This window comes from Osmia lignaria, chromosome 15, assembly GCF_051020975.1.
Source record: "Osmia lignaria lignaria isolate PbOS001 chromosome 15, iyOsmLign1, whole genome shotgun sequence".
In the NCBI taxonomy this organism is placed as follows: Eukaryota; Metazoa; Arthropoda; class Insecta; order Hymenoptera; family Megachilidae; genus Osmia; species Osmia lignaria.
Genome location: NC_135046.1, coordinates 13,364,468 through 13,391,556, shown reverse-complemented (window position 1 = coordinate 13,391,556; position 27,089 = coordinate 13,364,468). Strand labels below are relative to the sequence as shown.

The 27,089-nt window shown below is 40.8% G+C and overlaps 1 protein-coding gene across 4 annotated transcripts in view; it reads left to right on the top strand.

The window, feature by feature from the left end:
• The first annotated feature begins 2,649 nt into the window (after positions 1–2,649).
• LOC117608376 (uncharacterized) overlaps positions 2,650–27,089 on the top strand; it is a 113,203-nt gene continuing 88,763 nt past the window's right edge. For 3 of the 4 annotated variants that reach the window (XM_034333411.2, XM_034333412.2, XM_034333414.2), the window contains exon 1: positions 2,650–3,115. In XM_034333411.2, coding sequence (XP_034189302.1) covers positions 3,023–3,115 — 93 coding nt within the window. In that variant the 5' untranslated portion in view covers positions 2,650–3,022. The remainder of the gene's footprint in view (positions 3,116–27,089) is intronic. The other variant, XM_076692690.1, reaches the window with a different exon arrangement.

The window sequence follows — 27,089 nt, the reverse complement described above, 5'->3', positions numbered from 1 at the left end:
AAGTACTTCTCGCGAAATTGCGCTCCTATAAATCTCATTCGATCAATTTCATTCAGGAGCCCTACCCCTGGGATGGAGGATTCTTCATAAATCATTGTTGAAGAACGATTTAGAATCCATTCTCCTATTTCGAAAAAGATTATCGGCAAATTTAAGGTGACGATACATACGACATGAATTGGTCGTTGTAAAAGTGTCCATTTTTCTTTTTTTTCTTTTTTTCCTTCTCCGTGATGGAGGATCGATTGGACGCAGTCTCGCCTCTTTCCAAACGGAAAGCAACGACGGAACTCTGGCCTGGCAATAACGAATAGCATGCGAGCAGAGTGAAAATTAAAGACGAGTGTGCAAACACGAAGACTGGAGATCAAGAGGATATTGCTTCACCTTGTTTGTCGCAAATCGCTAATCACTACTGTTCTATCTGCAGAGGCGTATTTTGTGCTGGCAGAGGCTACTTTAATTAAAACACGCCGTGCGTTTTCATTAAAACCGACGCGTACGCGCTGCTTTAAAAATTACGGGCATGCGTGTCACGCGAGCTGAATAAATTGTTTAGGTTATGGATATTATTTACATATGTATATGGAACCAGCGTCCGCGGATAGATTAATGAGGTCGAGTGGGTGAAAAAGTTTGAAAAGTTTGTTATTAAGTGTTCAATGATTCATGAACTATGACTGGATACTTGAAATTGCAAAATAAATAATACAATGATGGTTTAAACGCGTTGACACGTAAGTTTTAAATTAATCGTTCATAGATGTTACTTGTTCACGAAAAATCATTTAGACGAAGGAGGAATTGAAAAGGATGCATAGTCTAGAACTATCGGTACATGGTTCTTTTCAAAAGGGGTACCATACTGTCTGGGTAAATCCAATTTTACGAGGCACGATCCCAACGGATCGAAGTGCATCACCGACACCGAGGGATGCTACGCAATACGCTGCCTTCACGCTATGGAAGCTGAATTCCACTGGGAGTCCAAGCTTTTGGCGACTTAGGCAGCCCTTAGATGGCCTTGGAACTGTGTAGGAAGTGGGCGCAGGGTTGAGGAGAAGAAGAAGAAGAAGAAGAAAATGGGAAGATACATCGCTGTTCATAAGTCAGGTTACACTTTGAAGCCTGTGCCGACACGTAGGATGGCGAGGAAGATGGTCTGCCGCTTTCTGGCCCCCAGCTGACAAGATCTACTAGTATCGGCCTAAGCCAATGTGAACTGAACCTAAAGGCGTCCAAGCTATTGTTTTATTTACCCTAAGGCTCATTTATACGGAGCAAGTAGTATGTGCCAGAATCTCGGGGATGAGGATTACGAAATTATTGTCAGTATGACGAATGAAATAAATAACCATGATGGTACAGGGTCCCATGACTTATGGAAGGGAGTGTATACGATGGCCGGAGGGCGGAACAGCCGATCCCGTAGACGTATAGCCTCTCCGCCTTTGAGGGTTTCATGAAAAAGAATCGTATACAGAAGCGGGTCTGGAGGCAAAAATCGTGCGGAAGTGCACGCTTCCACAAATAACCATAGTATTTTACAGTTCTCTTCGGCTTCAACCATAACTGCCTGGGGTCACCGACTCGTGTCATAAATCCTCTCCTCCGCGTTAAACTAGGATTTAAAAATCCCAAAATGTTCATCCACGTTGTTTCATTTAAATGGAGTTTGTCTAGACTTTGAAATTTTTGTCGCCACCTGGTATTTATCAATCACCTGCTTTCGCGCGTTTACCGAACGAACAAGTTCAATTAAAAACGCGAAGCAACAACTAGATTGACGGCATTCGCGATCCACAGCAGCGATCCGGCTGATTTACATGAAAAGAATGTAAATCGTTCGGGCAAAAGCAATTTAGGCGGCACAGCTATACATAACTCCGTCCTATCGGGCACGTTTTAAAAGTAGACAGCTCGCTCGACTTCCGTTAAATCGCGCTCACAATCAGTCGTTGCAATCGACGAATTGCGGTTGCGCCAGCCCTGGAACACTTCGTGTGTTCAGAGAGAGGGTAACTACCAACCTCCTCCTCCTCCTCCTCCTCCTCCTCTTCTATCAACCACCCCACTGAGACTCACCCCCCAATTCTCGACCACACTTGTCCAACACCACTTCACCCTATCGTGTACGTGCACGTACAGTGCTGGTCAAAAGAATATTTCATTTTTTTAAATTAATACTAATAAAAATATTAATATTTTTTGAAATAAATTATATTTTACAGTTAGATAATTAATTTTGCTATTTAACAACGTAAGAAACATTATCTTTTGCAATGATGAAGAAGTGAGAAATGTAAATAAATATTTTTCAAAGACGTATATGTATATACATTTCAAAGTGGAAGGTTCATTCTTCGAGAACGTATATATACGTTTTTGTTTTTCGTACCTGAATGTCCATTTTTCGAGGACGTATAAATACGCTCTGATCGTGAGTAACTAATATGTATTAATGTTCCTTTTGACGTACACTGTACCTCGACCAGTTTCGGTCGTAGAAGAGGGTCGAGTGTCGGTTGTACGTGCACGCCCGGTGAATAACTTGACATAGTTGTGTTGGTATACGGTTCGCGTGTACGGTACACAATTCGGCCAACAGAGGCGCAATGCTCGGCAGTGTACGCATTCACGGCACAGACTCCGTACGGCCGTGGCGCCATCGAGTTTCGTTGCTGGTGGGTACAGCGGCAAACCGGAGTACAGTTTGTCCTGAGTGTTCGGACTCGACGGGTGTGCGATTATTTCGCACTTTGTATACGAAACGAAAAGTGACATTCGACGCGGCGTGTCGCGAGTAAATTCTCCGTATTTGACTGATGCGGAGAAAAGTTGTCAGTGCGAAGTGTAAAAGAAAGAAAATGACGTCGCACGCGCGATGATTCTCAACGTGTTCGCCACGTCCGTCTTGACTCCGTTACGATTCTCGTTGGTCATCGGTGTGCCTACGGTGTGATAGAATCTAGTGCTCCAAAATAACAAAAAAGAGAGTTCTGTTGGCTATTACCCGTAAGTCATGGGTGATGTGTACAGGGTAGTTAGTGACCTGCTCGTGGAGGATACACCCGCGGACAGAAGAAAAATTGATCTGACCACGCCACTCGTCACGGTGAGTCTCCTCTTCGTCATTCTTTTTCTTGGAAGGTCCAGGCTGATGTAAAAAACACACCACGCGGTAGGGAAGATGGATTATTGTAGTCTCATAGGCTATGTCCACACTGGTTAACCTATAGAATTCTCACTGAAATATCTGGCGCCAACCGTACTCTATTTTAAAAAAGTAAGAAAATAACCATACGGGCACTGTTGGGGTCTACATTGCACCGTTAGCGTAGAAAATAAACAAACAGGGATAATGTGATAAAGCGAACATTTCTCGGGTCTGATAGACCCAAACTGGTCGGTTATAGGTTATCCATCATATAAAACAGATGTTATGCGAGGGTTTTCCGGTCGGAGCAAACCAATGTAATGCGGTTGGGTCAGAAAACATTTGTCATCTATACCATATGCAAGCGATTCATCATCCAACTGTAGTTTTACACTTGTAAGCGAATAAATATTCACTCTTCGTCTTTGTTTTTCCTTATTCGAGGCAAGGTGACGCCTCGTAGTTTCCTTCCTCGAATTTGCCCGCCTAGATTATTACAGTCGACGAGAGGCCGTCGCTTTGTGACGACGGCATTGAATCACGTACGCGGATGAAAGATTAAAGTCGCGACGATTGAAGGAGGATCACGATCGAAATGTCAATCGCGAGGCAAGAGTGGAATATGTACTCGGATACAAAAAGTGTCAAACTGAGGGGGTATTGAGAATCGGTGACGATTCATCGATCATCGAAATACATACCCTGCTAGTTTGCCTTCTTTTAAACCGGCGCCATTTTTCTCAATGTGTCTTTTCTTAAAATTCAATTTTCAAGGTCATTTACGATGCTGTCCCTCGAAAGATAATCTCAGAGACTGTAGGCAGTATGTATTTAGCTATCAAAATATTATTGATATCCTAAATAAAAGAATAATATCTAACAATGCAGAGTCTTCATCAGAAGGAAAATTTAGATATTTAATGACCCATTCCATATATTATATTTTTAACTTTGAAAAAGGCGTCAATACACGAAGAAACTTGAAGACAAAATTAATCGTCGCGGTAATTAGTAATTATCTTTCTTCAAGAACGAAAGTTACGTCTTCGAACGAAGAGGAATTCCCTGAAGTGTCGATAACACGTTGATGAGGCAATTAATATTGATGTAACGCGAACGGAATCATCCCCCTTCTATTGTTACCCCGAACATCCTCCAGATTAATATTTAATCTATGCGATCAGCAAGTTTCCAACAGTTGGTTACGGACAACCGTTGTTCATGCTCGTCAAATTTTTCGCGGTCGCGTCGCGGAATTCTAGAGACAAGAAAAAATCATAATTTTATTTAAACGTTATCCCAGGGGCTCTGAAAGTGACTTTGAAATTTTTGAAACATCTCGATCATCAACACCATTTAGTTTCAAATTAAATCTTTCCATAATTTTGTAACCATACTTAAGCCGAATTGTATGGTTCAACCTCTACTCTCCATCCCTCCAAGTTCCACCCTTGCTCACCCTTGATGGGAATAATCGCACCTGAAATTTGGGGTTAGAAAAAAGGAAAATTGAAATGACGAAGCATTATCTTGTATTAACGCATCGAATGGCACCCCATGAGATCACTGGGGGACACACATATGTCACTGGCAAGCTTTCCGCACAGGAGGTTCCATATTTAAGACCGCACATGGCGCAAGTGTCCCTTGCTGAGCTTTTGTGCCAGCTCAAAATGGCTGGCGTTAATAAACGGGTAATTAATATCCTCTGGTTGACAGTTTTACACCCATTCAAAGAAATTAAACGTTGATTATTATTTTTTGCCACTATAAACTTGCCGGATTTCCATGGTACAGTATACTCTCGTTATATTGCCGTAGGAGAGGTTGTAAGAGGGAAAAATTTTTCCAATTTTCAAATTCTTATTTGGAGAGGAAATAAAAGTGTGACCAACCTCCCTAGCTTATGATGGAAAGTCAAATCGGTGATCCGGAAATATGTATAACGACAATCTGCTGTAATAACATTCGCACTTAGATTAACGATGCTGTTTACAATTATAAACCGTTTGCACGGCTCGCGTTAATAGGACAAATATATTGATGTTTGATTGGTTTTCAGTCATTCATCATCGAAATCACTCTGCACAAAGATTAGCGTTACGTATGCTGTGGTTTATTGACGATCGGTGCCATTCAATTATTATTTTAAAAATTGCGATGACAATTAATTATGATTGTTATGTATCAAGTGGGCAATTATGGAATGTGGAAATTACAAGGTAATTTGATAGCTTAAAAGCATGTCGGAATGACACTTGTGATATGTCCAATTAAAGCTTAAAATTTCTGAAAAATTATTATAAAAGTGCACCAAGGAGAACTTTAATTATCATTCGCTCTGAAACATTGTCCGTTGCGATCCACAACCAGCGATTTTGTTTTAGGAATATTAAGCAGACATTTATATTATTATTTTCAGTAAACTTTAAGCTTTCTTCTGATATATTATAAGTAGTATTTTGAGATAATTTTCTGTCATGAAATTGTCTTAGCATTTTCGCACTTCAGATTCAGCCCTTTATTGCACTGTTTTGGTTGAGTTGTTTCTGAAGATTGTTAGAAAATTTATGAAGCATTGATTAGAATAATTGTATAAGTGAGGTAATTTAATATTTAACGAAGAAAGGAAATATAACATTGTGAAAGGTATAGTTATGAACAAGTATTAGAAGAGAAAGAACACCTCTGGGAATTCTTTAGTTCTGCTAACCGGAAAAATTTAATGGTGACCAACAACGTATAAAAGAAGAAGTATCGATGTCAACAAGGAACAAATGCTCAGTGAAAGAATTTTCTACCTACAAATATTTATATTTTATACGTTTATTTTACTTCTCTTATCGTTAGAAGTAGACGAAACTGTGTCACAAAATTAAAAAAGTTCTACATTTAACTTTTATATAAATAATACTTTGTGATAAATAATTATCATATTATCGAGCATATTTTATGGAAGATACTGAAGATATAAAATATAAAAAATATAAAAAATATGTTGTTTAATGAAGATTAAAGTTCACTGCAATGGAAAACCTGATAAAATCATCGTTGAAGTACATAGTTCCACCTTGTTAAGAGTAATGTTGCGAATATTTTCTTGCGCTGCATAGGCGAACGATGAAGTCGTTACGTTGGCGCAATGCCAATGTCTAATTTCGCACAGTTTCGTCCGAGGTTAGCGACACTGTAACGCTGAAGAAAACAACAGGAACTGACCTACTATGGATACGTTGTATCCTTCTAAAAAGGATACATTTCCTAACGAGGATATAAGGATGCGTCGCATGAAATCCAGATGAATATACATATACATATACAGGATGTTTCACAAAATGTATAAATAAATTAGGGAATAATATTAAAAGAAAAGAAGGCAGAATTGTTAGTCTTCTTAAAAATGATTAACGACACTTTAAGATAATTAATAAATTAAATTTTAGAAATGAATGTATATCATAAAAAATTATTTTAGCATCAGTCAATTAATTTTGACCTCTTCAGATAATTAATTAACGAGTTGATATTCATTAGTTTCAATCTTTCTATCGTTAACGTTTTGAAACGGCCTGTATATGTATAAAGGAGTAGAAGTAAGCGAATAGACAGATTTAACAGTATTTCTTCCCTCTCAGTCCCCCGTTCTCCATTTTTCATTCTCCTTTGCCTCTGATCCACCTGTTCTTCCTTTCATCTTTCTCCGACTTTCCAACGTCTGGCCGTTTTTCTCTGTCTGCTCTTCTTTGTGGAAAAGCGGCATTAATTACGACTGTGCCGTGCCGTCGAGGAAAGTCTGTATCCAAAAGTTTGTACCTTTCGTGTCAGCAATTAACGACACGTACTACGTAGAGGAAGCAGAGTGCTGGGGGGGAAAAAACACGAGAGTGTTTCTGTGAATGTTGGAAGCCGAGTCACTGCGTAACCCCTTTTTCAAAATATACAAGACTTTCCTTTTTTTTCTCTGTCTCTTTCTCTCTGCCCGTTCGCTTCGCTGCTCCGTAATAATTTGACGACGCGAAACAAAACGGCCGGCTGTCTCTTTGAGTGCTCCTTTGTCGCGAGGAAAGAACAATGGCGAGGAGAGAAGCGTCTTAAACCGTCTACGGAAAAGGCTATCCCTTCTACAGCCAAACGAGTCTTAAGCGTTTCTCGTTTAAATGAATGAAATATTTAGTAAACATTATGAAACAACACTGTTCTCCATCTTAGGGGATAATTATACACGTGGAGCAAAATTAGGGTGGGAGTTGTACGATGGGGTGTAATTAGGATATGGAAAAATTTAATATTTACTTCGGAATTTGAACAAATTTCATTTATAGTATTCATAAAAAATGATTTTTAATTGTGGGTACAATTGGGTGCAAAGTAGGCTTCTTTTGGTCCAAGTTTTGCCATTATCTGTCTTTATATTACTTCTTTAAATTACTGCTAAAGATTGCCTTAATGTCAATTTCTATAGTAATAGAAGCATATTTATAGCTTCTCAAGACTAAGGAATGCGTGTCGGTGTTCCTTTGAAGGCTGGTGTTAAAGTCAGTCAAGCTTGACGTTCATAAGAGCAGAAAGGCGCGAAAAAACGAGAACCACCTGCACGTGCTTCTCCCTTCTGAAATGCACTTCTTTGTACGAAAGACTGCATTCCAGTAATTTGCTCCTCCAGTAGAGGGGGAATATAAACTGTCCTTTTTGTCGAAACAGGATTTCTTCTTTTTTCTCTGGGGAATCAACATTCTTCATCGGAATTTTTTATTTTAACAAAAATATAAAAATTTTAATAATCCGAACCCTGAATGGTAATTCTACCGTCTGTACTTCCAGTCTTGTTTGCGGAACAATACCAGCGGGAAACAAAGTTCCTAGCCGTCGCGTTGAAAGAAAACAGAAAGTTATTAGTCCGTATAAATATTCATGAGACAGGTAAGAATAGGAATCTCCTGAGGGAGAAACAGGAGGTAGTTAGAAACATTCCGGCATTAAAATCTGAAATTAGTTTAGCCAAGAGCGTGCAGAGTACAAGGACTAGGCGCCTCTTCACTGCTGTTGGTATCACTGATATAACTAAAATTTTTCTATCGAGTGGGGGGTCCTTAGTTTCACTAATAGCGTCAAAGGTTTAATAAAACATGAATTTTGTATTCTTAGAACTGTGAAATTTTTCAATTTCTACCCTTAAAATCTTAGAATGATATGGGACGTAGGGGGAGGAGGACCGGCTAGCTATATTATTTGCAATAATTATTAACAATTTCAAACGTCGTTTTGACGAGACTGAGTTTAATTAAGAAGGAACACACCGGTCATTAGTGTTTTTAGAAGACGCGGTACTCTTTCAATGCGTGCCGTGTGTAGTGTCCTTCAGACGTGCTTTTACCTTTCCTCCCTTGCTTTGCTTTTTCGTTTTCTGAAAGGTCAAAGGCCAGGTCCCCATCTTGAAAACATTAATGAGCTCCCAGACCTGCACGCACTCGCATGCGAAAAAAGGGGTGGAACGAAATAGGGGAAGGGACACAAACAATTTCTTGCTACATACCCGCTCGGTAATTGCCTGCGTCGGGGGTCTAGGGATGGACCTTTTGGAAAAAACAGGAAATTATCGAGCGTCAATGTAATGCATGAATTAGCAGACCAATGATAGAATTATAAAAAAGAGTAATTAAAATGTTCTTGATAAAGTTTTGCCATTGAACGACCCCAACCTACCAATGAAAATCATACTTAAAGAAAGGTTGGGGGGGGGGGAGCCGATAAAAGGGTAGGAATTGTTCCAGATTTATGGCTACCCACCAGTTCAGCCATTGAAATTTTTCAACTGCCCTTTCTTGCCTACCAGAACACCGTAGCTCTTAGACAAATAAGATGGAGGATGGGGTGAGGAGGGAGCCAATATAGAAATGGAAGAAGTCCTTTGCACAGACGAACGAATTCGATATTGATGAACTGCGAGAATTTTCGTTTGAAAATTTTCAATTCTTTAATTTTTTGTAAAAATTATTTCCCTGTTGATTCATTTTTAATTAAAAACAAAGAATGTTCTGAAATTAGGGTATCGAGATTAGATCCATTTTGTTTCGTTTTTTAGAATTTAGAGAATTTAGAGAACGTAAATTTGGAATTTTACCATTTTGCTTTCGGCTACAATTTCAAGCTAAAATATTTGATTTTGTTCATATATTGTACGTTGGTCCCTTTTCAATTAAAAAAAAAAAATACATGTTTGTTTTAAAATCATAGCAAGGTATTCTCAGCCTTTTTCTCTACTAGAAAATATAAAAAAATAATGATAGTATGTTTTGTACACTCCTTATCAAATCAGGCTTTTTCAGAAAAATGGTAATACCATGGGTTTCCATCTTTCACCGATTTCTCTATTAGCAAAGTTGATCATGACTGGTAGAACATAAATTCTTGAAAAGTTGCTTGGAAAACTGATATTAAATAGTTTTTATGTTTGACGAGCTCGACTTTAATTCAATTCTTATAGCAGGGCTTGTTAAATGGGAAAATATAGACAGAAAGCTGGTAAGGGAAAGAGTTGGAAGAAACTGTACTTTTTTATTTTTCCTTTGAAAGTTTGTTGCAATTTAGTATGATGCTTCGATAATTTAAAATTGAATAATAATCTGAGTGAAAATTAATGATGTGTGAACAGTAATGTTTAAATGTAAATAATAAATAATAAATCCAAATACACAAATTTGGATTGAATTTTTCTGTATAATATAATCAACAACAATGTAATTAATGATCGTGACAAATTAAACAATAACATCACTGCACATACATATGTAAACTACAAACATCTATGTGCAGTGAAAGCTTAAATACAGACAATTTCACTCAATTTTCAGTGTAATTATAAGCAATTGTGGTTGAACACATCAAGCAGAAATGAACTGTTGATGATAATGAGTAAAATTTGAATTACAAATTTTTGCAAAATATAAACACACTAATCGTACTAGATTCAAATATATTTAAACAATTTTCATCAATTTTGGGTGTAAAATTTCCAAACATTAAATTTTTATTGAAAATTCCAATATGAATTTATTTGAAAAACCAATTGAGAGAGAAAAATTTTTGGAGCATCGCAAATTGTGTATGGAAACAAATAAAATTTGTTTACTTCCGAGAATTCTCTGCGTTGCATCACGCGTACGTTTCTAATTTCGTTAATCACGAGCCCGTCACCGCGTCAATTATCGGCCAAAGTTTATGTGTCAACTCTCTTATCAGCGATCCAACATCGTTATCACGAAGCGAAGTGTGGCCTTAAAAACATCGAATTTGGGACGCGAGAATTATCAAGAAAATAATCGTGATCACGTAAAATATAAAAATTCAAATTCGTCTAAACAGACTCAACCTACATCTCGAAGATTTCAATAAAATTGTCATCATATAATAATGATTTAATAATTTTTCATGATTATACGATGACGATATTTAAAAAATTCCATATTTTTAATTTCACTATAACTTTATAAATTTTAAATGAATTCATAATTCCTTTGTCGGTAGGTCTAAAAAGAGCCGGTTTAAGTCTTTAGAAGTTTAATAAATAAGTGTATACACGATAGAACGGGGCGCGTTCTGAATACGGGTCAAAGATGATACGTTTCAAAGCCGATAAGACGTGGTTTAAGCACGCAAGCGTTTCTCTTCTACAACGATATTGGCTACGAGTGCAGCGAACTGCATCGAAGATATCCACGTGTGTTCGTAACCGAATCGTCGTTTGGCGATAATTATTATGCCCTCGGGTCGCAGCCAGGTAGAAAGCGAGCTTCTGAGTGTACGCCAGGTAGGCGAAGAAAGAATGAGCAAGCATTTCTCTGTGTTTGTATTAGTGCGTACACCTGGAAGAGTGAGAGAGGTGCGATAGAAGAAGAGAAAAAGCGGTAGTACCGGTCTAGCATGTCCTCGGCGAGTACTACTTCAGCACGTAGGTAGCCAGACAGGCAGGCTGTCTTACGCCATGCTTCTACCTGGATCTGTTTCAAAATTGAGGTATTCGCTACTTAAAACATTTTCATATAATTTAAAGAAAATTTAGGTCAATTTGGAAGGTTGACGTTTTTTGAAAATTATATGAGAGCTTCAAGAGTATTCAACTTATTTTCAACTATACAGTATTCAGAACTTGATATGTTTGAAATTATACCATTTATTTTTATTCAAAATTCCAATATGAATTTATTTGAAAAACCAATTGGGAGAGACAAATTTTTGGAGCATCGTAAATTGTGTATGGAAACAAATAAAATTTGTTTACTTTCGAGAATTCCCTGCATTGCATCACGTGTACGTTCCTAATTTCGTTAATCGTGGATATTTTTTTTGGGAAATCATTTTACATTTAAACTATCCTTAATAGAATATTATCAAAAATTTTACCGAGATCCTTTCTACCAGTTAATGACTTCGGTACAGTTGGAGAGCGAAACAGAACAGTTTCCGCTCTTTGAGAGACGTACTCGAGAATTAATCTTGATAGGGAGGAAATTTTATGAGAGTGCAAGAAAGCGTGGAGAGTGCATCCGAGACGGGACTAAACCGACGAGTAGGTTGCGACATTTTTTTATTATTTCATTTTCTACTGTGGACGCGGGTTAACGTTGTTAGCCCAACCTTATAGCTGTGCAAAACGTGATACCGTGCGTTGTATTTCATTTATGTATGGCAGAAGTTCGCTTTTATATCTGCACCTACATACCGTTTCACAGATCGCCGACAATTTGTGTATTGAATTTTTCTTCCTCAGACACGTGCGGGTTGATTAATAAATTCTCTAATAACACTGGAAGATATAAAAATTTAAAGAAAAAGAAAATTTCTATAATAATTAATTTTCATCTTCGTTATTTTCTATTTTATAAACCTTGAATGAAGTAAACGGCGAGTAAATAATTTCTTGATACACAAAGACGCACTAACAGTGCAACCGTTCACCAAACTAATTTACAACTAGATCAGCGAAGTACAATGTTGTAGACAGGTGTTAAAACACAACAGGAATACTGCTGACACGCTCCAATTATCCTTATCGGTTTATACTCACCACGATTCTGATGAATCAAACCGTAAATAATTTAACGTCATCGCGGATAAACTTGAGGCTCGAATCACTCCAACTCGAAGAAACGATTTGGTTCCTTAGAAAGTTTGAAATTTTTTAATTTTAGAATTTCAATATTATGAAATTAGTTTGACAACCAAAAGGTTAAAAAAGGTTAAATTTCCATCTCTCCTTTATCTTTTTAGTTTTTTTTTCTTCAACAAAAATTGAATGATGTTTCCTTCTGTTCGAACATTTTCACCACGTAACCCTCCATATCTTTCGGAACTAACTGGAACCATTGTTGGCCAGCTCGTAAACACCGGAAACATATATCAGACGTTTTTAGTGGGGAGAAAGTTGAGTACACGTTGCAGACCGCAAAGGGTGTAAGGGTAGTTTCTATAGAGAGTCGTGCCAAAAATTGTTAACACGTGTTTCCAATCAGAGAGGTGAAGACAGGTGGACGTCTCTGAAATACCGAAACCATTTTATTGAACTCTAACGTTCGCCCCCCTTCTCAATCGTGATGGCTCTAGCCTCGCTGTTTTCTATCTCGTCCCTGACGGAAATTATCCAACTTCTTAATATCCGCTTGTTTACGAATCCGGATATTCGTATCCGTCGCAGTGTGATCTGTTTACTTGCATATATGAAGGTATTTAAGTCCGTGGCTTTCTACAAAAATACTTTCCCAAATTCTTTTAACATTATTTTTCTTCGCGACTAAATGTTATTTAATTCAATTTAAAATAAATTTCAATCTTTGAACCAATTATAAGTTTATCAACCAGGGGGTGGGGGCTGGAAAGTTTGACAGAAATCTTAATCCAGTCCTGGCACAAACCAGATTTTTCACCCCCCGTTGTTATTTCTACGAGAGAATCGCCATGTATACGTTTCCAACGGAAAGAAACCGGAGCAGCATCTATTTCTTTGTAAACAGGACTTGGAAGACATTGAACAACGCAGCGGGTCGTCCGTGCTCGTTTGGAGATCTGGGCCCTACAAAATATCTAGATCCGAGATATTCGAAAGATTCCTTCGCGAGGGAAAATAAAGGTGTGCACCCAAGATACAATTGCAGAGCCTCAGTGAAGGATGCAAAGTCTTTCCTGTCGAACTTTAATATCTGCGAGGTTGGAATTCTTCTGGTATTTTTCATTGTGGCTCGCGTGAAACACGTTCTTCATTCGTGCACGCCATTGTTTCGTGAATTCTGAGGAAAATGCATGAGAATCTATGGATTCAATATTATCAATGAAATGTTACATTGTTAAAAGTGAAAAATGATTCATTTCTGAACAATCAGTATTATTTAAAATTTTCTCTCTAATTAGGTTTAATAACGAGTTAGAATATTTACTCGGTGTTATGATTTAATCCAAATATACATCTACGTCTTCAGCATGGTAGATCTACCCAACTGAGATCGAACATGTTCATATTTAATTTCTCGAATCCATACGTCCTTAGTGGATTGTCAGAGGGTAGTAAAGGCGTAGCTTTCTTTTTCTTTTCCACCTTCCTCCCTTAACTTTGTCCTTCCTCCCTTCCCCGTTCAGTAATTTAGCCGTAGCACGAAATAAACCGACGTTACCTTGACTACTCCCTTGTCGAGTATTTCAGTGAGTTTCCACGGTTGTGTTTTTATCGCATTGTATCGCGTCGTGGCATCGCGACGACGACGACGACGACGACGACGACGACGACGACGACGACGACAAGCAAGAGGATGGTTCCTCTGTTTGTTTTGGTTTCCTTCCATCGCGATGCACCACCTTTTTGGTACTCAAGCAGAACGGAGGTGTGCGTTTTATTGTACCGCCGATCTCCACGGGTTTTTACATTCCCATCCGGCCGGCAGTTTCAAATAAATTGTACGTCAACTCGGCGTTTTCTTTCGCTCGACGAGTCTTTGTCCCCGATAATGGACAGACTTCTTCGGAACAATTATAACGAGGATACACGGTCGTTCAAAATTTATAGGAACGCGTTTGAAAAATAATTATCTTGTAGCAATTTGTTCGCACTTGAGTCTACATGTAACAGCGCGTATATTAATGTTTCATTGACAGCAGTTCAGCTTGTATTTTCCTCCATTTAAATGAAAAATAATTATCGTACACCCTTCGATACAGGAGTGATTGAAAAGTCGCAATCAATGTTTTAATTTAAAAATTCCAGAGCGTTGTGGACTTTTTTAAATTCCAATTTACCCATGTCGTGGAAATGAAAAATAATTCAGAGCTAAGGTGGTTTCGTTATAATTTAATGTAGTATAACATAAATTTTCAAATAATTTCCTGAATCTTTGATGAGTGACATGTTGTTATTTTGTTAAGTACATGTTTTGGAAACTGTCAACAGTGTCATGGGAAATGGTGAACCCTGTTGATTAATGGCATCAAAGCCTGCAACTAGCTAATAGCATTAAATTGCGGCACGCGTTTGAAATATTCAGGTGAAATTTAATGGAGAAACTGCAATATGCATACCCTTGTAGAGGAGGATTGCAATGTGCAACCGTGAATTAATTTCATTCAAGATTGATGCTTTAACTGAAAGTTTTCGTTTTTTTAATTCGCTGTTTTTCGCATAGTGCCTCGCGTTGTATACGACGCGTTGTATACTGGTTGCATCAATGCCCTGTCACAAACTGCCCATGTAAATCCATAGTGAGCGTATTTCCGGTTCGCAGTATTCCATCTATACCCATTGACAAAACAACGCTTCATCCTTGCAGCGTATCTCGAAAAAATCAAACTTTCTGCTTAAATGCTACAAAACTTCAGCCATTTCGTTTCCGCGCTTCCCCTTTGATCCTGTTTCGTTAAGAGTAGGTAGAAAAAAGAAAAAAAATCAAAAAAAATCAAAAAAACATTGAAGCATTTAATCTTCGAGCGACACAGGGGTTGTTGCGTTTGACGTAGTCGGCGCGATAAATCGTCGCAATGGATACACGGTTGATTCGAGAGCAACGGAATTGTCAGGATAAAAGCATCACCACCCACCACGTGATCTCATGGAGGCACGAATTTCTACCGCAGACAGTTTTCGATTCGTACCTCCGCGAAGCTTCATCTTTGTTTGTTGTTTTCCCACTGCTGTATCCTACCCTTAGATTAGAGGTTCTCAACATAGGATAGATATAATCCTCAGTCTAGGGATGTGCGGGTACCCGATATTACGGACTCGGGAAGTATACGGGTAGATTCGGACGAACTCCCGCGGGCTTGTTAATGTACTTGTTAATACTTGCAATAAGCAAGTATCGAGCCCGCCCTATGTTTTCCGAACCGACCCGAATAGTCGGGCCGCACATCCACTACCTGAGACATAAAAAGTTCCAAAGTTGCCTCCATATAATTTATAAATTCAAAATCGACATTACTCCATAATTAAACTTTTATCTATCTACACAAGGTACATATTCCGTGAAGACTAAAAATTTGAGAACCGCTGCCTTCGACTGTCGTTTACCTCTAGCTGTTATCCTTCTCTTTCTGATACAGTGTGAACAGTTGCTGGAAATGCTGGTGGAAAGAGACCGAATTAATTAACGTCACGTCGTTAAATCGAACAAACGAAGTAGCACCGGCGAACTTCCGTCCTTTGATCAGGCTCGCAGGCAGACCGCGTATATGTTTCGTATATATCATACTGTATGTATGTACGTTTGTCCGCTTGTAACCGATGCGAGAAGCCTGTGATTCGGCAGAGGCAATAAGCTGGTCACGAGTAGCAGGGATTTGTCTGAATTAGCATCGGTTTAACTCCCTTAATCGTATTTACCCTCTCGACGATCGCTAAGTCTTATCGCGATAATAATCGGCCCAGGGGTTAAACATGATTGCCTATCCGTTATTGATCACTTCACGATTGAAATAAAAACTGGTATTAAATTCTTTTCATCAACGAAACGAAAATGATGAACAAGAGAAGCAATCATAGTTTCGACGCACGTAGAGGCTGTTGTTCTCTGTCAGCCAAGAACGGAATGGAATTAGCAAAAGTAGAGCCCGAAGGGCAGGCTTGTATTTCTCTGTATTGTGTAAATGCAAAACTCTGGAGGATGCGAGGCGACGCGACGCGACGTGGGGCGTAACGTCGTCGCCGTCATCGTCAGGGCGCAAAGGAAGGCAGCTGCGACTACTTGCAAGCCTGATGAAAACACGGTTGAGCCACCGAAACTTAGCCTGTTCCGCGGGAACGTGTAAACGTTACCAGGCGAGATTCTGCCGCTAATGAATTAGAAATGAAGCGCGTTTCATTCTGGGACCGACTAAAAACGACAATGGCGAACATCATCCCGTCTGCTTGACGAGAAAACGCATCGACCGCGCTCGGGTCTTTTGTAATAAAAAGGTACTTGTATTTATCTGCGAATGATCAGAAGTCGTCGGATCACGTAATCAACGAGAAGTCTCGTAGGAAACACGGGGATAACGAAGTTAGGAAAAGTACACCGTAGGGGCTAGTCACCAAACCCTGTAATTCCCAGAGTCTATGCATGTACGTGTTCGTCTGTGTGTCTGCCTCCTTCCTTGTTTACAGTTTCTGCGTGTTTGCATACGGGTATCTGCATCTCGATGGTAAATACTGTCGATCGCGATGCAGTTGGCAACTTGTTTCCCAAGCACCTTATGTGTTCCTCTAAATTGCACGTCGTTCGGTGCTGCATACATCGTTATATTGTCAAATAAATAGACGGTGTGAGTGGTTAAAAGGAACGAGGAAGCTGCAAGCATCGAATGATTGACGTTCAAAGAAAGAGGAAAAGTGTCACCAAAAATATCCGTGCTTGGAAATTAAATTCTAGAAAGCTGGAAGGTGATCGATCCAGCAAGAATACACGCTGGATAGCACGGTTGCTTCCTCGCTATGTTTACACATACACATACACATACACATACACATACACAGTGTACACACCACTGATGTATGTTTACTCGCGAATATCTGCATCTCCACGGTAAATACGAGTTATGCGGCGTACAATTTTCGACTCGTGTCTTCCTGCACCAGGATCGTTTATGGGCTTCCTCAAGGAAAGAAAGGTAACAATGGTGGTAACTACTCGGGCGATAACAGTTCGACTTCAAGTATCGGTGCAATATTGTTTCAAGCTATATTGCCACAATCTTGCTTCAATCTATTCTTGTCTGACGATACAAACTGTTATCGTCGACCTAGGAAAACAAGCGTAATACCTGCCGCGTCTGTAGACACCCGTAGACCCTAAGTGCGCAAGGTGCTTGTTGCACCCTCGCAGTATAGATTTCCATCGACCAATCAGCTGGGATCACCAGCTGAACGACAGGATCATCCTGGTGTAAAAAGGGTACACCGCAAGGAGTATGAACACCGATGTCATAAATTATGTGCACCGACGATTACATCAAGTAGCCAGGGCGTCATGGAACTGACGCCTGAACGCGTGTTCTGAGGAGGGGGCCAAGCTGACGAAGAAAAACGAGCCGCAAATATTAAGCCGAACCCCGGCAGACTGCTGTCTAATACCGGCCTGTTCGAAGTTTCAACGGCCAGAAAGGATTACACGCCAGGCGAGAACAGATATTACCTCGGCACCGTGAAAATCCCTCCACGCCGCCGCGCCCGCGCCGGTTCGAATATTGCACGTGAAATAAACCGATTCTGTTTCGCGGTCGCGGATTGAAATAGCGGCTTGGACGAGAATCTTTTTTTTTTCTTTCTATTCGATCGGTTGATTTACAGACTTGTTAGTCAGAAAACGAACGACAGTGGATGATAGATCCAATGGAATTTTAATTTAAAGACTAGTTTCGAGAGCTAATAACGTTCTAACAGGCTTCGCAGCCAAAGTACCCTTATCATAGTCCTCCACCTTCCTAATCCCATGACACAATCTATATCCCCGTAACTTCTAATCTTGTCCCTTATTGTCATTCACCGCTGCTCTAATCCCGCCAGTGCAGTGGCTTTCATCTTTCCCGAGGCTGATCCGATTTTCCAAAGGTATGAGTGCATTTTTCAAAAATATGGTGAACGTTGAATAATGGGAAATTCATCGGGCTCGATCACTAGCCGCGTTCATTATAACTTGATGGCAGTATGGGAAACAATGGTTGGACAGAAATTCTGGAAAACGATCAAATGAAATTCATATGAGCACAAATGACTACGATCTATCAATGTTGGCTCGCATATTGGGATATTTTCTGCGTCGCCTCTATTAAAGGGAATAATTGCCTACTAAATGGCCCGTTTAACGTTCAACGTTTCCCAGGGTTCGTTGGGCGAAAATTGAAAATAGAATGGAGAAAAAATTGGCAGCTCGATGAATAATTCATTATCTCGATTTTATTCTGTTCGCTCGTTGAATAAGAATACTATTTAGGAAAGTGGTGTGACTGACACATTAGTCAAGGTGTTAAACAGCAATCGGCGTCGTAGCGATTGCGCGTCTAGAAAGTTTTCTCGATCGAGTAGAGGGCTGGTTCGAAGCTTGTCATAAATTTTAATTCGATCCTGACCTTTTCCACGACGATCTTATGAAAGATTCAAACGATCGTTACGCGCGACAAAGAAAGGGGGAAAAAAAACTATGGCTGCATGCAAACATGTTCGATTAAAAACGCAACACGTCGCTCGTGAATATCATCGCAGTTGCGATCCTCGTTAACGATGCGTTTCGTAAAGAAACAGTGGAACGCAACGCGTCATGAACTCCCCATTATTTAGCAAGCGCGCTTTAATTGATCGATTTCTAGAGAGACAGTGATGAATCTGGCGTCTGGATTTCACGGAAACGATCGTGGCGTCCTTTAACCGCGTTAATGATTCGCATGCCAATTGCGTTCGCCACGCTTCTGAATTACTGTAATTACTAGACTTGCATAGGCATCGGTAAATTATTACCATGGATGGGTGGGAAAATTGAAAAATTGAAGGTCAAGATTTTTTTCCAATTACTTGGCCTGCGAATTGTTTGAAAGTCTTGACAAATAATTTTCTTACACCCCGAAGCTAAAGGGTTAACTAGACGCGTGTCAATCCCTTCTCCGTTAAATGACACCGTTCAGAAGAAAAAAAAAAAAAAAAAAAAAGAAACGTGAATCCCCGTCGAAGAATCGTCTGGATGGTTTCCAAGGCTTCGCTTTACAAGATCCGAAACCCTTATCCGCTACTCATCGCCATTCATAGCATCCTCCTATATACGGTGCCGTCCGCAAAACAGTAACACTAGCAATACCGGTGTGTATCCCATCTCCTTCAGCTTTACAGCTTTCCAGGGGCTTTATGTTTTTTTCCCTCCCCTCGGTGCCTCGTATTCACCGTTGCTCGTTTAATGCAAACCCGGCTGCGTGGCAGGGATAATACCCCCTTCACCGTCTCTCCTGCCCATTTAATCCCATAGCCGGCACAACAGCGAGACTTAGAGCTTTACATTAAAATTTAAGGACTTTTCAAACGGCTACGACGCACCGACTCCTTTATGCGGCCACGTGTAACCAACACGCGCGAGAAATCTAAACGGCTCGCGTGTGCGTCTCGCGCTTCCGAGGCTCTCCGACAGGAAACTCTCCCCGAGTGGTCTCCCTTTGTATCCACCAGCCCAACTCTGCCCATCGTCAGTGATCCCTTTTTACCACCGTCTCCGTCACGGTTCGGCATGTTTTTAGGGACAGACGGATCCAGTTCTTGCGGCCGAACAGATACGCCCCAATGGATCCGTTCAAGCATTCACTTTCCTTTGCTGGTCGCTTCAGCTTTCGCCACTTTTTTTCAAGTTAATATCTTTCGGCCGGGGGATAGTAATTAGTCGAATCCATTAAGCCGCATTCTGACTGACCTGGATAAGTCACTACCTGGGGGGGGGGAGGTTATTGATATCGTATATGGGCAAAAATTAATATGATCTTATGTCAACAACACGTTCACGGTCCTACTTCCCAAAAACCAATAGAGGTTTCTGATTCTTCTTTACGAGAGGGCAGCTGCCTAAAGCCGCGTTCACGCAACAGTGTAATGTCCTCCGGGGTGGCCCGGTTATCGGCTCCACGATATCACCTACGAGTTCTTCGCCGATATTTCAACACTCTATTGCGGAAGCTCGTCAGAATCCTCCCTCGCTTTATGCCGGAACTGGTTCGCGGCGATAACTCCGGCCTGGGATCGTAACAACGAGGGAAACTCGGTCCCTGGCGTGGTTAAGCTTTTTTTTTTTTCTTTACTGCGGGATCCGACTATCAGCAGCTCGAAAATGATTATTCCTCACTTTACAGCTTTCTTGCCGGGGCACCGGGGGGTAGAAGCTCTCTATACATATATCAGCCTCATCCACACACATTTCCCACAGGCGCACTAGTCTCTACGTGAATTGCATTAGAAATTCCGAATATCCGGCGAACTTCCTACGCGCTGATCACTTGAGAATTTCAGCAAAGCGCACGTCGATTCGAAGGAGCTTACACCATAAATTTCGTCGTACGTGTGTGCTACGCCCAGCTCGAAAGTCGCATTAGAGATGCGTCGAACGAACCGAGCAGCCTCCTTCAGCCTTTTACCAATCTTAGAGAAGGGTGTTAATCTTATTGTTAGAGAGGATGTTGTTGTACGCGGAGTGATTAGTAGCCAAGATTTTAATTATTATCGAATCTGTACGGGCAGGATTCGAAAGGTGTCGAATCGATAGTATCGATCCCAGCCCGGACCGATCCGATAGCCTGGTAAACAAACGTGTCGTTTAATTCGCCGGATATTAGCATATAAATGTCAGTGGAAAAGTTTTCAGCCCCAGAGCCCAGAAACAACTTTTATCTTTCGAAGGCAAGCCGGAGACGTGACTTCCACTCCACTTTCGGTGTTCCGATTTCCAACAACGATGAAAATTTCCTTCGCGGACCAACTTTCATTCAATTTCCCTCTCGCGAGCAAACGATAACCGAGAATCGGATCAAACGTTTGCGCGAAACCGAGGAAAAATTCATAGCCGAGCCAAAGAGATTCTTTTTTTTCTTCTTCTTCTTTCCATCTTTGTTTCGTTTTAACAATTCCGTTTCCCCTCTGCAACCAGGTGACACTGGTCCGCAGAAAATTCTCATTTGAATTGCAGAGGATGCAGTTGCGCGTACTACACACACGCCGTCGGCTGATTGATTCATCAAAGCCGCGTCGAGTAATTACGTCACCGGCAGGTGCGAGCTACGAAAAGATTCCCCCACCCAATTATACTTGCATGTGTGTTCTTCAGGGTGCAACGGCACCACGTGAAACTTTGTCGTACAGCAAGTTCCTGAAGGAGGCCACATCTGCCCTCGCTGCTTATGAATTACGACACTTCTTGGGGAAGTTAAGGGCTGAGGGCAGGCCCGTTCCCTTATGGGCAGTTTTCAAGTCAACTGCTTCTTGTCCAGCGTTCCCCGTATATCTACGATTGTAGAAACAAGTTACTCTGATACATTGCTTTCCAATGGGCTGCGCCGAGAGGGAGGCTAAGGTCAATAATTCCAAGAAATTGCCTCCCACTCGATATCGCGTGTTCCATGCTCAAAGTTTTGTAACTCTCGTTATTCCCTGTAGGCGGAAAATTATTTAAACGCTCCTTGGCCCTACGTCGAGCTTCTAGTATGTTTACCGTCGAGATGCAGATACCCTTGCGCAAACATGCATCGCCGAGGGTCTTTGAGTCACACTGGAAGCCGGCATCCACCGGCTAGGTGTACCTTCCTTAACTTCATTATGCCACCCTAAATAGGGATCTTCACTGTCTTCGCTTGTAATATATAAATTCCGGTCGTTTTTCAAAAATTACTTTTCCTAACTTTATTATACATCGTTAGAAAGGGTAGGGGGTTGTAACTGCGCGCTTGTTTGCGTGCACCCTTCCGACAACTTTTGCCCTCTCGTCGGTATGCTAACGCATTCCTACCTTCGTTTCACGAGGCGGGGGAGGTCTTGAAATCGAACAAGCCTAAGGGTTTGCTTCGTCATTGTTCACACCGTATACATAATACATACATGCTTTTCACGGCCACCCTTCTTCCTTTCATTTTCTTTTGCCACCAACGAAAGTATTAATTTTCGCCTCGTCCTCGTGTACCAGCTTCCGCTTACGCTACTGCAATCTGCCCGAGATGATTAAACAATATCAACGTATAATAAACTGTACGATTTGATAATTTTATAATTTTATAATTTTATAATTTTAATCTACATATGACGTATTATCCGTCTTAGAATTATTTATTAATCTTAGAATTATTAATAATCTGAAAAAGAAATGAATCATCTTACGCGATGAATGGCTCGGTATTCTCGATATTGCGACGAAGAAAAGATTCCACGGAACTGTCGTGTTCGATAGAAAATTTTATTGGATGATGACGACGCTTATCGCGCCTGTTATTGACAGTGTTATGAAGAGAGTCATTGTAGCTTCGTATCTTTCTAAGAAGAATTCTTTATCGGTGTCGTAATACGTCCACTTTCATTGAAAGTGATGCTGGACCTACCTAACATGATTGATATTCAACTTCTTCATAATATCACTGATATTTAAATGATACGCAATTTTAACATTTCATTTTGGGAAAAAAGCTGAAGATCAAATTTTATCTTCATTTTCAAAATTTCTCCCCGTCACTATAATTCGAAAATCAATTCTAAAATATCAGGCTACATCAGCTAATTCTGGTAAGTTCATTTGTCCGCTGCGTCAGTTACAAAACAATGTACATACATACAATTTCTTTGCCTCTTGATAACTGCATATGTATCTGTGCCACTGGCTTTTGTTCCAAAAATCCACGTGTACTTTTTCCTAGAAAGAATCTCTGTAACGTCCATTACGGTCTCTGTTGGTTTATCTAGTGTGATATATTTTCATCAAGCAAACTTCATCCATTGTTGAAACAGAAACTAGGGCAGACGTATGGATATAGCTTGCTTCTAATTTGCTGTATCATCGCTTTTGGCTGCTTTTTAATTTCTACTTCGGTTTGATTATCTTGACTTCCTTTTGCTCGATAATTCCCTGTTTCTTAAAAGCGCCTGACTCCAGAGTAAAGTGTTACATTACGATGGCTGAGAGGATTAAAATTTGTTATTTTCGTGAACGTTTCACGAGAACGGGGCTTATGCAGAGTCCATGGAATGTCATGGATCGAGCAGTGCTCGTAAAATCGTCGAGTATATCGATCGAGTCGTTGCAAAAATATACATGCATCCGTTGCGGTAACTGCAGTCGACGCCTGTACATTGAATGTCTGTCTATTATTAATATGCAGTCGTACGGACGATTAAACGCGGGCCCCGGTTCGACCAGCCAATAATTATTTGCGGCATAGTTGCGTTCGAAAACCGCGTTCATCGTTATCTGCCATGGCAAAATTATTCTGTCGAGTCATCTTTGATAATTTCTCAAAAATTCTTCCAGCATCATTAAGATATTAATAAAACTGACCGGATGACATCTTAAGACGTAACCGAGGCGAACGTATTAGGCTCAGTTTAGGCTCACGGTTGATAAACACTCTTTGAATACAATTAACAAACACCTTCTTTTAATTAAAAAAACGTCTCCATAGGGGTGGTTTCGTAAACTATGACATCGCTTGATTTAACTGAAACTCTTTCATCCTCTTTTTCCCGTGGTACAAAGTTCGCCTTCGATATCATCCACCCCTCGAACGAAGTAGAAGACGCAAAAAATTTCTTTAAACGCCCGCTCATTGGTTATGCGCCAATGAGCACTCAAAGAACGACCAGGCAATTCACCAGACTCGTTTCTCCGCACCCCTTCTAGCCCCTTCGCCCTCTCTGTCTGCCAACTAAGAAGAATCTCTCGCGAGTTTGACGACGCGACGGGGTTCGTCTTATCGTCTCTGCACTCCAGACACCCACGCCCTTTATCACGGTGCCCCGCGCGAAGGGATGCTGCCAATATCCTTCTTTTCTCCATTAGGGCAATGAGCAGACGAATGTGGTGTTTTGTAAAGGAATATATTCAATTTAGGGAGAAGTTAATATTTTTATTTAAAAATAGACTTTGACCTCGATAATAAAAGTCTTATAAAATTTCAAAGTCCAATGGTGGCACGTAAGTAATTACCTATCAATGCCCCAACTTGCGAGCAAAACGAATGATTTGTGAGGGTGGCTTAAGCTTCGTTACCGGTCTGCACGGCGAGGCAAATGGAGGCGAGGCTGCTTTAAAAGGAGCTGTAGCAAGAGAGAGGGGGCAGTGTGTGCGATAAAAGGGAGACGGTGACAGAAGGGTGCCGAGAGGGTAAGAAGGAGAAGCGAAAGGTGAAGTAGAGGGGATGGAAGAGGTTACAGTCCCGTCTCATCTACTTGATTGCATCGGCCGGATTACAGCCAGGCTTTAACGCATCCCCCTTGGGACGTCTAGCGTGAAAACAAAAAGAGAAGCGGTCGAGGAGGACTAACCTCCCCCTTCCCTCCCGTCGCCAAGGTAGATTGCTGCTTCTTCTTCTTCTTGTTCTTTAGGCTTCGGTTAGGTACTGTGAAATTCCCTGAACATAATTTCCATTTCCACCTCTGCCACCATTGTCTGTCTATCTTTGCAAGAACAAGATGAACGTCCTAGAAAGGAAGTACTTCAGGCTGACTGAGTTCTATTTACAGAAATGGAGTAGACTTTAAAATCCCAGAGGATTTTTCATCTTTCTTTGAAATATTTCATCATACGCCAACTAATTTATAAAAATTCTGTAGAGGTCAGGTTAAATTCTTCACCTTGAAGTAGTAGCTCCTCCCTTGCTCCTCGTCTTCATGGTTTTGTGTTCTTCCTCTTCTTCTTCTTCCATGGTGTCGTTGTCCCCTTTGAATCCCCGGGGCTTTGAATAACCGAACCGCAAGCGAAAACCTGAGGTTGATAATGTAATACGTACCTGATGAAAAACTAGCCTTCCGGTTTATCGGTGCGAATAAAGAGAAAGGAGGAGGGCAATTTTCGAAGCTAAAGCTACCCTGAAGAGACATGTAGGTCGACACAGGTTCATTTTCGAATTGTTTCCTTTCAGCGTAAATCTGTCCTCTGTTTACGATCAAGAGGAAAGATTAAAACATTGTGCGCGTGCCAAGTGGGACGACACGCGGAGAACAATGTCGTACACGCGAGCAGCAACAGTTCTCCTTTGGATTTCGATGATAACGCCGGCAAATCGATCCTCGTAAACGGAAATGCAATTCGCTCCTTCCTCCTGTCATCCGATTACCTTCGGTTCGCAGACTGTGTTACCTCATTAGCTTAACAACATCTCTTCGCGGTTCGGTATTGTAATAATTTTCTTTGGAGACATACGTGGTTTTCGTGCTTTCCAAAGAGCCGAACTAGTCTTTGGAATTTATTACTCGAGTAAAGTGATACATTCTTCATGAATGTCATTCTGCAAGCGGGGCCAAACGTCGGAGGATGCACCACCATCGGTCGTTGCAACTTTAGCAACAGCTGCGTCTGCTAACAGCTTGCTTTCTGAACCGACTTCCTGAAGACTAGCGCCAAGTAGTTGGTAATGACACTCGTGGAAACGTCCTGAAGAGCCGCACTCAAGAAATGTGGGTCCTATTGGGCCATAGATTTTATTCTGGGTCGTGTAGACTCGGAATATCACCCGATGTTGATTGTCACTCGCATAGAAACTTGGACAGATTGAACAGGGAGCCCTATTTTCCAATTGGGTTTTAGAAATTCTCTCTCCTTCGAGATTGGTCGATATAGTTTGCAGTCTCCAGGTCCCATTATGCGGTGAACAAGGCGTATAATCATTTTTCAGCCGGGTTTCCGTTTCGCGATAAAAATACTGAAGGTTCGATCTCGCAGGTTCAACGACAGCTGTGGCCCTTCGTTTCGGACCAGCTGCCGCGAAGGCTCGCGTGTAGCCACGTGCTCTGTCCAGCTCCTTATGCACGTTTATGGCAGATGGTGACCTGAAACGACTCTCCATGTCTTCGCTGAGGTGGAACGCGTTATGCACCACGGTAGCCGGCTGCATTTTGCATTCCTGGCTCATTTTCGCAGAAAATTCCATAGCAAGACGAATTCAAAGTGGATTCACTTTCGTTGAGAGGTTCAATTTGTTAGGTGCACTGCGTGTAAACGTGGTTGCTATTTCAAGGGAGATAATCGTCGGTCCCGCTTTTCACACAAGCTACGTTTAAATATTTATATTGATCTTAACCTATTTCCCGGCCATGATGTTGCTGCAGAGCGTACTCCGCGCGTCCGTCTGAGCGTAACCTATTTTCATTGAAAAGGACCGTTGCATTTTAAATTCCCCACGGATCCATCAGCTTTTATAACTCGAGTAGAAAATTGTACTTGGTACACAGAGCAAACAGACTCATGTTTCTCGTATCGATGGACGTGTTTTCTAAAGATTCGTTTAAAACGATCGTGGATTCTTTGCTCGTTGAAATATCCTGCCTCTTGACTTCCTTTCGATGGAATAATATGTGTTATAAAAAGATCAATTCGTTTATTCGATAGTTAAAAATGGATTGTGAAAAATGAAAATATATATTTTCTTTCTTAATACTTTGATGATAACTTTTACAGATATTTAATAATTAGAATTATTAGAATTATTTCAAATTTTCGTCAGCGTGTGTTGAGCTTTATTCTAATCCCTAACCTAACTTCAGTTTTTCCATCGATCAATGGTTCATTCAAGTATGAATAGGATAGTGGTGCGTGTTCGTCAGAAAGCAGACAAGAGTTCTCGTTCAGGAAGCAACGATTCTAGGGTAGAGGATTTTAGCTGGTCCGACGAAAGATCTTATCGACTAATTGGAGCACCACGCGAGCGGCAATAGACGGTTCCCCGACCCTTCTATTCTCTGTCGAGTGCGGTGTCTCTTCAA